Source organism: Coregonus clupeaformis, chromosome 17 (genome assembly GCF_020615455.1).
Source record: "Coregonus clupeaformis isolate EN_2021a chromosome 17, ASM2061545v1, whole genome shotgun sequence".
Lineage (NCBI taxonomy): Eukaryota > Metazoa > Chordata > Actinopteri > Salmoniformes > Salmonidae > Coregonus > Coregonus clupeaformis.
This window is the reverse complement of record NC_059208.1, coordinates 44,181,908-44,195,525: the sequence shown is the minus strand read 5'-3', so window position 1 is coordinate 44,195,525 and position 13,618 is coordinate 44,181,908. Positions and strand designations below refer to the sequence as shown.

General features: G+C 44.8%; 1 protein-coding gene across 1 annotated transcript; it reads right to left on the bottom strand.

The window, feature by feature from the left end:
• Nucleotides 1-12,753, bottom strand: LOC121585585 (piggyBac transposable element-derived protein 4). Its single transcript, XM_041901909.2, has 2 exons — nt 12,531-12,753; nt 1-1,764 (listed from the first exon to the last, which is right to left on the bottom strand). Exon 2 carries the CDS (start codon nt 1,651-1,653, stop codon nt 502-504), a length of 1,152 nt encoding a protein of 383 aa, XP_041757843.1. The 5' UTR covers nt 1,654-1,764; nt 12,531-12,753; the 3' UTR covers nt 1-501.
• Nucleotides 12,754-13,618: the final 865 nt, after the last annotated feature.

Below are 13,618 nucleotides of genomic sequence, written 5' to 3'. Positions count from 1 at the left end.
TTCAAATTCAGGCTGTAACACAACAAATGTGAAATAAGTCAAGGGGTATGAATATTTTCTGAAGGCACTGATCATTCCCCCAGTTGCATTTTACAGTAAAACAGTACATTTTGTTTGTGTTTGGAAGATACAGTGAGATACCAAGACACCATCATGGCCTTTTACTTTTTCTTTAGGCCAGCAGTGACATTTTACCTTCAGGCCCATTACATTATTGGGAAAGAAAGTAGTTCTTTAATACAACTCCCCTAGGGGGGCTTAAATGTTTATCTAGAAGTAAATGTAGAACCGCTGTTTGGGCGTTACTGGTCTGTTGGTAGACCAAGGTCAGCTTCTTTCTAAAACAGTTTTACAATGACCGGTTCATTAAAGCAAACAGCTCCCGCGTACAAAATAGTGCTATCCCACTCCAGTCATACAAACGTGTCACTAGCTTTTATTTTTGCTCGTGCCAGCCCAGGCTGCATAACTGAAATGCAGGTCTGGGGAGATGGCATGGATTCACTTATGCCATTGATAAAAGCAGTTTCTATCCCTGATCCCCACACAGAGTGGTACCTGGCACGCGTTGCACCACCACTGACTAGATCTTATATCTTCATTCCCACTGTTCTTGCATTGTTGGCAAGGCATTCGTTTGTTTTCTTCTGATCCATCTCTCCTCACCCTTGCGATAGTGACTGGTGTGTGTCTACTTTTCCTTGTTTTGGATGGATGCACTTCGGACAGTGGCACCCCACAAAGCTGGGCCGTAAGTTTCTCTATAAATGCTTGTTTGGTCATTGGCTCAGTCCCATTCTCCTTGCGTAGTTCCTTGTGAATCAGGAAGCTGTTCGTAGTCGCTATGTCCACAAAGTGGTAAAATAAGCAGTGGTACCACCTCATTGTTTTCTGTTGGACTGAAAAGTATTGAATCAGTTGATCAGATATGAGACTACTGCCCTTGCGTTTATTGTATGCCATAACCGGCGTAGGGACTGGAATAGACTTCCGGGTCCAGCTGTCATCCTTGTTTTTCACTCCCTTTTGTATGGTATCCCCTCCATACACTTGATGAATGGTGGAACCCATCGACACTTCCCGGGCATCCTTCCACTTCACAAAGAGCAGGGAGCCATCCCTTATCCACCGTAAAGATCCTCTTGGGGATTTCTTGGTCAGTGCATTTTCTTCTGATCTTGGGAAGCCCAGTCTGGCTTCCCGCATGGTACCACACGCTCCCATTTTCAGGGTTAATAAGTTCTTGAATAGTTTTGGACTGGAGAAGTCGTCCAGGTACAGATGGTAACCTGATCCGAGGTAGGAGGGCCTCATGAGTGACATCACTGCATCGTAAGCCAACCCATAGCCATTCGGGAAAGTGGTCTTGTCACTGTAAACAACATAGTCCATAGTATAACCATTGCTGGAGTCAGTCAAGACAAACATCTTGAAATCCCTTTTAGTGTGCTTCGATTTGCTTTCTGCCAATAGTCCTTTTTTAGCTTTTGATGGAACAATCCATTCGTGTATAGACAGGTTTCGCCGTGGGTGGAAATTGGATAGGCAGGCACGACGAATATCATTCATTAATGGTTTGATTCGAAACTGCCTGTCATAGTCAAGTCTTCTCTTTCTCCTGTTATTGACAGCAGCCTCATCAGGATCACTCATGTGAATGTTCCATTTCCATTTTCTCCCGCAGTTGTTGTTGGCATGCTACACTCTTGGTCTGCAGGTATGACACTTTGAGGTGGTGGCTCTTTACCCTCTTCAGTTTCAACACTAAAAAAAGACAAGCAGACATGCAGTTACTTCACAATCAACCTGGTCTCAGAGCAAAACGTATTATATTTCACTAAAATCTGTGCAGCTCCATTTAGTATGATATCTTACTTTACGTTACGTTACATTACATTGGCCTACCAATGTAATAGTGGTTCGTATAAAATAATATGAATTGTAGGATGTATAGTATCCTACGTCTTGATCACACCAGCCTGCTTTGACCCGTTTAGTATGATATATATTAAGTTCGACTGCTTAAGTATGATTTGTTACGTTAGGGTTTGGGATTAAGGTTAGGTGGAAGGGTTAAGGTTATGTTAACTAACATGCTAAGTATACTGAACAAAAATATAAATGCAACACTTTCAAAGATTTGACTGGATTACAGTCCATATGAGGAAATCAGTCAATTGAAATAAATTCATTAGGCCCTAATCTATGGGTTTCACATGACTGGGAACACATTTTTACATTTACATTTAAGTCATTTAGCAGACGCTCTTATCCAGAGCGACTTACAGTTAGTGAGTGCATACATTATTTTTTTATTTTTTCATACTGGCCCCCCGTGGGAATCGAACCCACAACCAACTGAGCTACATCCCTGCCACAACCAACTGAGCTACAACTGAGCTACATCCCTGCCGGCCATTCCCTCCCTGGACGACGCTGGGCCAATTGTGCGCCGCCCCATGCCTGGATTCGAACCAGGATCTCTAGTGGCACAGCTAAGTGCCTTAGACCACTGTGCCACTCGGGAGTTTACACATATGCATCTATTGGTCTCAGATACCTTTAAAAAGAAATGGGCCTCAGGATCTCGTCACGGTATTTCTGTGCATTCAAATTGCCATCGATAAAATGCAATTGTGTTCATTATGCCATACCTATCAGGTGGATGGATTATCTTGGCAAAGGATAAATGCTCACTAACAGGGATATAAACAAATGTTAGAGAAATAAGCTTTTGGTGCGTATGGAAAATTTTGGCTCATGAAACATGGGACCAACACTTTACGTGTTGCGTTTATAATTTTGTTTAGTGTAGTTGCAAAGTAGCTCAAATGTAATAATTAGTTGCTAATTAGCTAAAATTGTCCGTGATGAGATTCAAACACGCAACCTTTGGGTTGCTAGACATTTACGTTATACGGATTTACATTATTACGTTTACTATGTTATGTCTAGTAATGTATCCTAACGTAAAGTAACATATACTAAATGGAGCGGTACGGCCTTTAGTAAAATATAATACGTTTTGCTCTGAGACCAGGCTGTCAACATAGAACGATTAGTTACCAGAGTGTAACTCCAGTTCTATGAGTGGAGCGGAGCCCCATAGGGGAGCTCTGCTCCTATTGGTTTACCCACTGCCCTAAGGCAGTATCAGCCTGAGACAAAATTATGCACACACCTGCAGCCAATAGGAGTACAGGTGTCCCTATAAGAGGGGATGCCTCCCCTCAATCAGCCTCCCGAGATATTTATCTTCAGCGAGACTAGAGAGGGTCGGCAGGGCCTTAAGTCCTATGGGGCTCCGCTCCACTCATAGAACTGGAGTTACACTCCGGTAACTAATCGTTCTATATCGTGGAGCTCCGCCCCATAGGGGAGCTCTGCTCCTATTGGTTTAAGGCGGAGCGTAGCGCTCCAAAATGTACTCCCTGCCGAGCCCAACACTTCCCATCAAATGAAAAGGTCAGGCCTAGCAATGGCTGCAACCAATTCCCGCAGTACTGCAACCACTATACCCATACGGGCGTCACAATATACTGCGTCATCGGTTAAAGACCCGCCCCACCTAGTCCAATGGCAATGCCAATGACTAGTGGGCAGATCACCAGAATAGAAGCCATACTAATCTGTACTAGCAGATAGATGTGCCTCAATATCCTGTGAAAACACTACCGACCACTAATGGAATGACACCAAGTGTCACTCTACATTGTGTACCCAGTAGGCCGCCTCACTCAATCAATGGAACCCCATAGATTAGTGGGCAGAAAACAGAACATGGGTCATACTAATCTGAACAAGCAGATAGATGACCTCACATTCCATCACATTGTTATGACAGGTCTAATAGTATCGTAACCCAGTTACTACTATTATCACCCATCACTCCGCCCCACTCCAGTGAATCACTGGTGGGCAGATCAATACATGTCCTCTACTGTACTGAACCTGTCAGTCAGGAGTCATGCCAAAAGTATGTCTTTCTATCAAAAGCGGACCTGATGGAAACCTGTGTCCACAGTCCTGCTTTTCCTTTCCTTCTAGCTCAAGGTCTCCCTTCAGCCACGCTGAGTACAGACCGAGCCAAAGAGTTAGAAGACATATCCAAGAGATAGAAACTGATAAATGGAGACGGTGACGACCACGACGCCGCTGCACAGATATCCTGTTACAACAATACCGCCCACTAATGGAGTGACACACAGTGTCACTCTACAATGTGTATACGGTAACCCACCACACTCAATCTATGGATGCCCAAAGATTGGTGGGTAGTATCCAGAACATGAACCATACTAATCTGAACAAGCAGATAAATGACGTCACAATTCCGTCAATATATATGACCGGTCTAATAGTAATGTAAACAAAGTTACAAACACTATTTCCCTCATCATTCCGCCCCAACCCAGTTATGCACTGGTGGGCCGATCAATAACATGCCTACTACTGTACTGAAACACGTCAGTCAGGAGTCATGCCATATATGTCTCTCTCCTAGAAAAAGAGCGGACCTGATGGAGACCAGCCCCTACAGTCCTGCATTCTTTTCTCTTATTTCAAGTCTTCCCATCAGCTACGCTGAGTACAAACTGAACGGGAGAGTTAAAAGACATCTCTAGAATTGAGGACATGAGCTAAAAACTGAACTGAACACAGCAGACAGTTAATACTCTAATATCCCTATAACTACTGGTACTACAGTGTCGCAACACAAAGTGTCACTGAACACTGTGCCTTCAGTAACCCGCCGCCCCTAGTTCAAGGAAACCCAAAACTAGTGGGCAGGAACGTAATACTTGAGCTCAACTGAACTGCACAAGCAGACAATTACCGCTCTAATATTCCTTTAATAACAGACTCTCAACAGTGATAAGACACAAAGTGTCGTCCCCCACGGTGTCGTCAGTAAAAAACCGCCGCAGCCAGCCTACAGAATAATCCAAAGGCTAGCGGGCAGATAACAGGACATAAAACCACACTGTTCTGATCCCTCAGACAGTCTGTATCTCCATATTCCCACACAACTGATCTTACAGTGAGGCGTCACAAGGTGTCGCCCTCGACCGTGTTATCAGTAAATCCGCCTCACTCAGTCTAAAGCTAACCAGAGACTAGTGGGCAGCGGGAACAATATGATGTCCTCTCCATCACCGACACAACAGTTATATAACCCAAGGTGCTATCATAACTTGTGTATTCAGCAATTCACCACCTTCAACCCGATGATTGCTGGGTAAAGGAATATACAAAAACATGAGCAAACACTGCACTGAACCCTCAGACAGTAATAATGCTCTAATGTTACTTCAAGATTGGTTTAATAGTAATAATAATATAATAATAGTCATTTAGTACTACAGCAATTAGGTTAAGTTTGTCAAGGGTAATCCTCTTAACCACTAGCTACCGCGGTAAGTAATACAAGGTTACAAAAACTATTTCCCTCATCTTCCCGCTCCAACACAGTTATACACTGGTGGGCAGGTCAAAATACATTACCTCTACTGTACTGATAACCTCAGTCAGGAGTCATATCTCTCTCAGAAAAAAGCCGGCCTAATGGGAACCCAGCCCCCTGGTCCTGCATCTTTTTCCTTAGTTCAAGTCCTTCCATCAGCTACACTGAGTGCAGACTGAACCAGAGAGTTAGAAGACATATCTAACAGGTAGAAATGGATAAAAGGAGACGGTGACAATCAAGACGCCGCTGCGCAATTATCCTCTACACATGTTCCTCTGAAAAGGTAATAGAAGCCGCTACTCCACGAGTGGGTTGGGCTCTTCTACCCAAAGGCAATTGCCGCCCTGCCGCCTCATAAACCGTCTCAATGTCTTACAAAGCCAATGAGACAGACGCTGTTTATAATGTGGTCTACTGAGTGCAGCCGCACCGTGACACAAAAAGCAGCTGAGGCGATGACCTAATCATCGCCTTGCGCTCCACGTAGCGGGCCAAGGCGCGCACTGGGCACAGGCGATAGAGCCGTTCCTCTTTCCTCTCAACCTGGCGAGAGAAGGCCCACAGCTCTACGTTCTGTAATTTATATAAGCTCTTAATAACCTCAGGTATAAATACCGGGTAAAGACTTAACACCGTCCTGCTCAATCGCCATAAATGGCCAAGCAGTCGGATCTCGTCGAAAAGAGCCCACAATCACTGACACGTTTAGCAGTGGTCAAAGCGAGCAGCAGTGTCTTCAAAATAACATCTTAAGGGGGATTAGAGCCCTCATCATTACAGTGTCTAGCTGTATCCCCAGGTAGACAATCTGATGACTGGGCCAGGGCGTGCTCTTTTTTCCAATTCACAGCGAACCCCAGACGCGTGAGATGAATCACTGTCTGTGTCGTGTGAGTGAACGCCAGCTCTGCTGACGGGCGATAACCAGTAGGTCGTCTAGGTAGGCTAATAGCCGTATCCCCTGACGACGCAACGGTTCCAATGCCGCCTCCACACATTTGGAAAACGTTTGAGGTGCCAGGGCGTACCCGAATGGCATCCTCGTGAACTCGTACGCCACCCCTTGAAAGGCGAATCGCAGAAACTTCCTGTGGCGCGATTGTATCGGCACATGAAAGTACGCGTCCTTTAGGTCTATGCTTGTACAAAAGTCTCCTTTCTGGACACATTCCAGTAGACGTTTTGTCGTCAGCATTCGGAAGGGCCATTTGGTTATGCTCTCGTTGAGAGTGCGTAAATCCAATATCGGCCTCACTCCCCCCGTCTTTTTGGGCACTAGGAAATAAGGTGAATATAGCCCCTTGTTCCTTTGCTCCCGGGGAACTACTGTGACCGCCTCCTTCGCCAAAAGTTCCGTAATCTCTGACATCAGAGCGGCCACTTTTTCTGCCGTTTTCATCACTGTCTCCACCACTCCCCTGAATGGGGGTGGGGTTCGATGGAATTGGAGGGCATAACCCTTCTGCAACGTCTGTTCTAGCCAGCGTGAGAGGGTACAGCTTCGTTGCCACTGCCAGCAATGCAGAGAAAGCAGGCGCGCGCGAAGCTGTGGTACATTCAGTAGGAAGGACCTGTATTCCTCTATGGCCCTTGCCGCCGCTATTCCCCAACACTGAGGTGGTGGAACACCCCAAGGCGGGCCCCCCTCGAAAGGGAGAGGAAATATCAGCACGTTCTGAAAGAATCGGGGGCCCTAATACGTTGGTTACGTCTGTAACTCTAGTATTCCGGCCCTCCGTGAACGTAGCACGGGTTTGAGCTGCGCTGACTAAGGTGTCAACCTGAGACAGAGCGCCTTCCCCGGATAGCAATTGCGTCATCATGCCATTGTCTGGCCGAGACTGCTGCCTGCCATGAGAACCATCCACTACAGTACTCCTAAGAGTCTGCAAAGTGTGGTCTCTAACTGGTACCACAAGGTGGCGCCATGATACCTCTTTATCACTAGTCACATGAGTCTGCTCAGCTGCGCACTCTTGGTGAGCTGAGCTACACTCAGAGTAGTGGGTATCATTGCGTTCTGTGTTAAACGGGGGCGCCTATACGTTGGTTACATCCTGTAACTCTAGTATTCCGGCCCTCCTTGAACGCAGTATGAGTCTGTACTGCACTGACTAAGGCATTAGCCTGAGACAGGGCGACATCCCCATATGCAGATCGCGTCATCATGTCATACTCTGACTGAGACTGCAATCTGTCGTGTGAGACTCTCTCTACAGAGCTCCTAGGAGTCTGTGACATGAGGTCTCTCCTCGGTAACACAGGGCTGTGCCCTAATACCTTCCTCACATTCGCCTCCTGTGTATGCTCAGTTACACACCTCTGGTGAGTCGAGCTACATACAGAGTGGTGAGAATCAATACGTTCTGTGAGAACAGGGGGCGCCGATCCGTTGGTTACACCCGTAACTCTAGTATTCCGGCCCTCCTTGAACGCAGCACGGTTCTGAGCCGCCCTGACTAAGGCACTAGCCTGAGACAGAGCGCCCTCTCCATGCATAGGTCGCGTCATCATGTCATCCTCTGACTGAGACTGCAACCTGTTGTGTGAGACTCTCTCTACAGTACCCCTAAGAGTCTGTGACATGAGGTCTCTATGAGGTAACATAAGGCGGCGCCTTGATACCCTTTTATCTTCACCTCCTGTGTGTACTCAGCTCTGCACCCCTGGTGGGCTGAGCTACACTCAAGAGTGGTGAACATGAGCGCGTTCTGTGAGAAAAACGGGGGCGCCGATACGTTGGTTACATCCGTAACTCTAGTATTCCGGCCCTCCGTGAACGCAGCACGGGTCTGAACTGCACTGACTGAGGCGTTAGCCTGAGACAGAGCGCCGTCCCGAATAGCGGTCGCGTCATCATGCCATTATCTGGCTGAGACTGCAGCCTGCTATGTGAGACACTCACTACAGCACTCCTAGGAGTCTGTAAAGTGAGGTCTTTATAAGGTACACCTTAAACTTAATACCTTTTATATACCTGCCTTATGTGTGCGCTCAGCAACGCACCGTGGGCTGAGCTGCACTCATAGTGGTAAGAGAGAGAGCGAGAGTGAGGAAGGTCGAACGCTCTCGGATGTATTATGGAAAAGGGGCTCTTTTTTTGACAGAGTCAAGTAGAGCCAACTCTTTATTACACACATCAACAAAAACCATTCTCCTCCATACACTCAACGGTAGGGTGGGGGGGGACAGTGGGCTCGGTCACAGCAGGCGCTGCGCCGTCTTCCGTTCTCTCCCCCTCGCCGTGTCATAAACATCGTCTCTTCTGGCCGCCCTTCAGTGATGCCAGGATGACGCTTTAATGACCTCTCTCGCCGGCACCTCTGGCGCTGCAGGGGGGCGAGGCCTGCTCCCTTGCTGCTGGAGGCCGCCGTCTGACGCCAAGCTGTAGCGAGAGTAACGGCCGCCCTCCATCATATCCACTTCCGGGTTGGAGGGAATGGGGGGCAGCTAATCTCCCGCTGTTTAGCAGCCCACTCAATGAGACCTGAAAAGTTCAGAGCACAGAGAGGCTGTGGCGTCATCATCCAGGGATGTAAATGACCTCACACTTTCCTGAGGGAAAAGGGGTGTTAAACATCTGGGTCAGTGTAATGAATTGTTCCAATAGAATATTCGTTTCTTCCCCAATAGCCCTGTCATCTCCTGAGTCAGCGCCTTCAGATGATGCCTCAGAAGCTGAGACTAACACTGATAGCACATCCTCAAGAGGAATATCCTCCCTAAAAATGCCCAACGCTGCTTCCTCTCCTTCAAAAAAGGAGGGCACAGCTGGCGCATAGTGGGGGATTAATGAGGCCGTCCCTGGCGTGCTGTGTCCCTCAACCCACGAAACATATGTCGTGGGGGGGTGACAGCCGCCAAGGGGAACAGCAACATTGAGCTCTGAAAATAGCTTTTGTTTAATACTTACCCTATGGATAAGCTTGGTGTGCTCATTGTAGGACGACGTCAATGATCTGGAAAATCAACAGCGTTTTCTTCGTCCTGAGTCTTCTCTTCATCTCTTCTTGGCTTCTTCAGTCTAGTCCAGTCGCTGAAGATAAAGGGAGGCTGATTGAGGGGAGGCATCCCCTCTTATAGGGACACCTGTACTCCTATTGGCTGCAGGTGTGTGCATAATTTTGTCTCAGGCTGATACTGCCTTAGGGCAGTGGGTAAACCAATAGGAGCAGAGCTCCCCTATGGGGCGGAGCTCCACGATATAGAACTAAATCATAGTCAATACAGTTAAAATACTGCATCTAGCAATTAAAAACATTGGAGAAAGACATTTAATTGAATGTTAATGTTACGGGTACTGGGAACGCACTGCGCAATTAGAAGTGTGTTTGATTTGCACAGCAGCACGTCCCAGATGGAGGGAGTTTACCACTTGATTTGGCAATCAGCAGTAGGAACTCAGTACTGCACACAGGTCACGCTATTTATTGTAGGACTTGCAAATCTAGTGAAGGGGGCTTTATGGCTATTGAACACATTAAATTAAATAGAAGATTCTCAGCTCAATTCATAGTGCCCCTTGTATTTCTCTCTGCTGCTCTTGGGCTTACTGATAGGATGGGTTGTAAAAACTTGGGTTGAGGAAATGGGGTAATAGTGACTTACAGCAGTGGTTCCCAAACTCTTTTTTTTTTTTAGGAAAATTGTAATAGTATAATGCACAAGGTGCAATTTCGAAATTGGGTAGTGCATCAGCAGTTTTCCTCGTCATGTCAGTCATTGCAGACCTTAGAGAGCTATTTATAACTTGTCCGAAATGTCCAGATCAACTAGACCAATGGTCACCAACCTTTTCTGAGTCAAGATCACTTGGAGTCAAAATGCAAGCAGAGATATACTGCTCAGATTTTTTAAACATTACTTAAAAAACATAAGCCTATGCAACATTAACCTATTAAAAACTGTTATGTTGCAATGAGGTTTGCAGTAGGCTATATGCCCAATACATTATAACTGCATATTGGCTATACTTTAATTGCTCTGCCAATGTTATTCTTCTCAGACCATTTTGAAATTAAATTTCAACATTTTAGGTAGCATATATGATCACACTTGTAATAGTTAATGTGTTGTATTACTTTTGAGGCACAGCTGAGCATAATAATTTGCTTTTTTAAATTATACTGGACTGATGGCCTGCATCTGATGGTCAGTTTGAGGGGAGGAGAGAGCAGCGGTGAGGCTGCCTCTCACCTGACTCACTGTCCCTCCCTCCGCTGAGAAAAGGGTACACTGTCTTCCAGCTGACGGCAAAATTCAAGTTGCACTGCATTATTTTTGCCTCATGCACCAATTCATGTTGTTGATCCGATGTCCAGATAAAGTTAAATATTATTCGATATAAAATAAAAAGAGACAAGCCGCTAATAATAACAATGCAATATCGAAACACACTCATTGCAGCTGCAGTGCTGGTTGTAGCGCATGTTATGGCTTATAAAAGTGTTGAACAACGTGTTGACAGTGCTGAATAACAACTGTTTTGCTTCGTTGAGTCTCTCTCTAGTCAAGGTTTTAAATGCTTTGAAATCTCACAGTATCAACTTTGCTGTGCGCTCAAGGCTTCTTTTTACAGTCCATTGCTCAAGGAAACTGCATACATGGTGATCTGAGCTATCTGATTGGCCAGCGGTAGGCGCACTTGATTTGTTCTCTGGGCCTGCCGGGTAGGCGGAGTTCTACCTTCAGACACATGAAATGGTTCAAAACACTGCCTTCCCAGCACTAGGGCTGCTGAATCAAGCGCACCTACGACCAACATGACGAAACGCAAAAAAAAAGAAATGCAAGGCTTTATCAGAGATTTTTTATAACTAAACCAAGATAAACGACAGGCTGTGGTCTCCAACGGTAACAAATGAGTCATAGTAGGCAGAACAAGCAAGAAAGTGGGCAGAGCCAAACACGAGCTAGCGAGATCCTATTCACGCGTTCTAGCATACATCTGCATATTTCCGTTAGGGAACACCTCCTCTGTGAAGTGCGCGTGTGCAATAACAAAATGTGCCTTTGCACTCCTAAACAACGCAATTTTTAAAAACTTTTGCAAAGGGTAAAGTCTACAAAACTTGGTCCAATCTGTTCATAACAGATTCTAGTTTTGGGAACAGAAAACTGTATTGTGATCAAATGTTTCATCGATGAGAAAATTTGCAGAATGTCGGCCAAAATCCATCTCGTTCCATCTTCTCCCACTGCTGGCCAGTGGGCTTTCTCTCACTACCATATTTGAGTGGAAACGCCAAGCAGATGCTTCACATTTATACATCCGGTGAAATAGCTCTCATTGTTCTATCTGTGGCTTTACCTATTGTTGGGTTTTTTACAAAAATGTTTGGTGATCGACTAGGAATGCCTTGGAGATAGACCAGTCGATCATGATCGACGAGTTGGTGACCACTGAACTAGACCATGTCAGCTAAAGTTTTTTAGCCCATTGATTTTGTTGTAATGTTTGATGTTCCCTAATGCTGGAAGGGGGGCCTGAGTGAAACAGTTTGGGAACCCCTGATTTACACCATAGTGCCTACTGTATGTGAACACTATGGGAAAATAATTGCCTAAAGATTTTCTGAACTTTCCAATAACTTTGAGGCCTTTAATTTAACCTGAAAGATTGTAACTATGGTTAATAAAAGCGTTATTTTATTCTAAATAAATTGTGATTTTGAACAAGATAAGTGGTTGGTAAACTATTCAACATCATGTTTGGTTGCACCGACAGTATTGTTTTCTAGCATTCATTTACATTTCCGTGCAGCCGGTCCTAGCAGAGAGAACGAGGCAAAGCCTTTGATCATTATATACCACCATCTTTGGTTTGGTGCTAGTTACATTTTCCACATGTGGCCGCTTAGAGAAAATGTTTGGGACCCGTATAGAATTGCCTAAAGAAATGTGTATCTTTTTCATGATAACTGAATTTTGAATATCCCATTTAGGTGACACTCTTCAAACGATGGCGAAATATTCCTAAATATCTTGCCTTATTGCCTAGCTTTAGCCCATCTTCGTAAGAGTACCACACTGCAGTCAAATGAAAACAGCTTATAGTTCTTACATGTCTTCAAATGGATCCAGCCCCTCCTGATAGTAGTCGTCTGGGTAATTTGTCGATGCATACGATCCGCTGTCGCTTGTATCAAGTTCCATTGAGTAAATGGGTATTAGAATATGGATATATGAGAAAGTATCACTCTGCAAATGATGATTGTTTTGCCCTACAACACCGTCGTTGCACGCTAGTTTCTCTTCCTCACGTTTTGTTTACTAGATGCAGCTGAGAGCTAGTCGAGCGTGCTGATTGGACACCTGAGTCGGTTCATGTTCACGAGGGTCAGCATTGAGCACAGTGATGCACTGCGCAGAATTGGATCTAAAATAAATTAACATTTCAATTAAATATATCTACATAGAAAAGTTAAATCTCACTTGAGCCAAATGGCTATTTTGAGAGGAAACCAACATATTTCAATGCAAATGTCAATTGGCCTTCAAAATGGTGTTCCAAATCATTTTAAAAGGGAAAGAGACAGGTCTTGTTTACTTTAGGGCAAGCGGTAGCTAATAATGGACTAGTTACATAGCCATGTTATTCTTTCTCTTACCTTTATAAAACCTTAAACCGTTTAATAATGGTGTCCTTTCGTTTTTCAGCAATAAAAACATGAATTAGCAGGAGCCCATGATTAGTTTAAAACAAACGGCTGTGATTCTCCTTCACTCAGAAGTGTGCACTTACTCACTCCCTGACAAATCTGTCCCAAGTCAAATCTGTCCAAATGGTCCCATTACATTATTGATGTCACACTCGTATTAGGTTATAATGGCAGCATATTGTGGTAGAAAAGGAATGTGGGTTTAGACATTTACTGTACACAGTGGTGGAAAATGTACCCAATTGTCATACTTGAGTAAAAGTAAAGATACCTTAATAGAAAATAACTCACCCAGGAAAATACTACTTGAGTAAAAGTCTAAAAGTATTTGGTTTTAAATATACTTAAGTATCAAAAGTAAATGTAATTGCTAAAATATATTTAAATATCAAAAGTAAAAGCATAAATAATTTCAAATTCCTTTTATTAAGCAAACCAGAAGGCATGATTTGTGTATCACATTTTTGGGGGGATAGCCAGGGGCACACTC

What these genes read in the sequence shown, in the direction of transcription:
- LOC121585585 (XM_041901909.2), bottom strand. Translation starts at nt 1,653, where the DNA reads ATGAGTGATCCTGATGAGGCTGCTGTCAATAACAGGAGAAAGAGAAGA.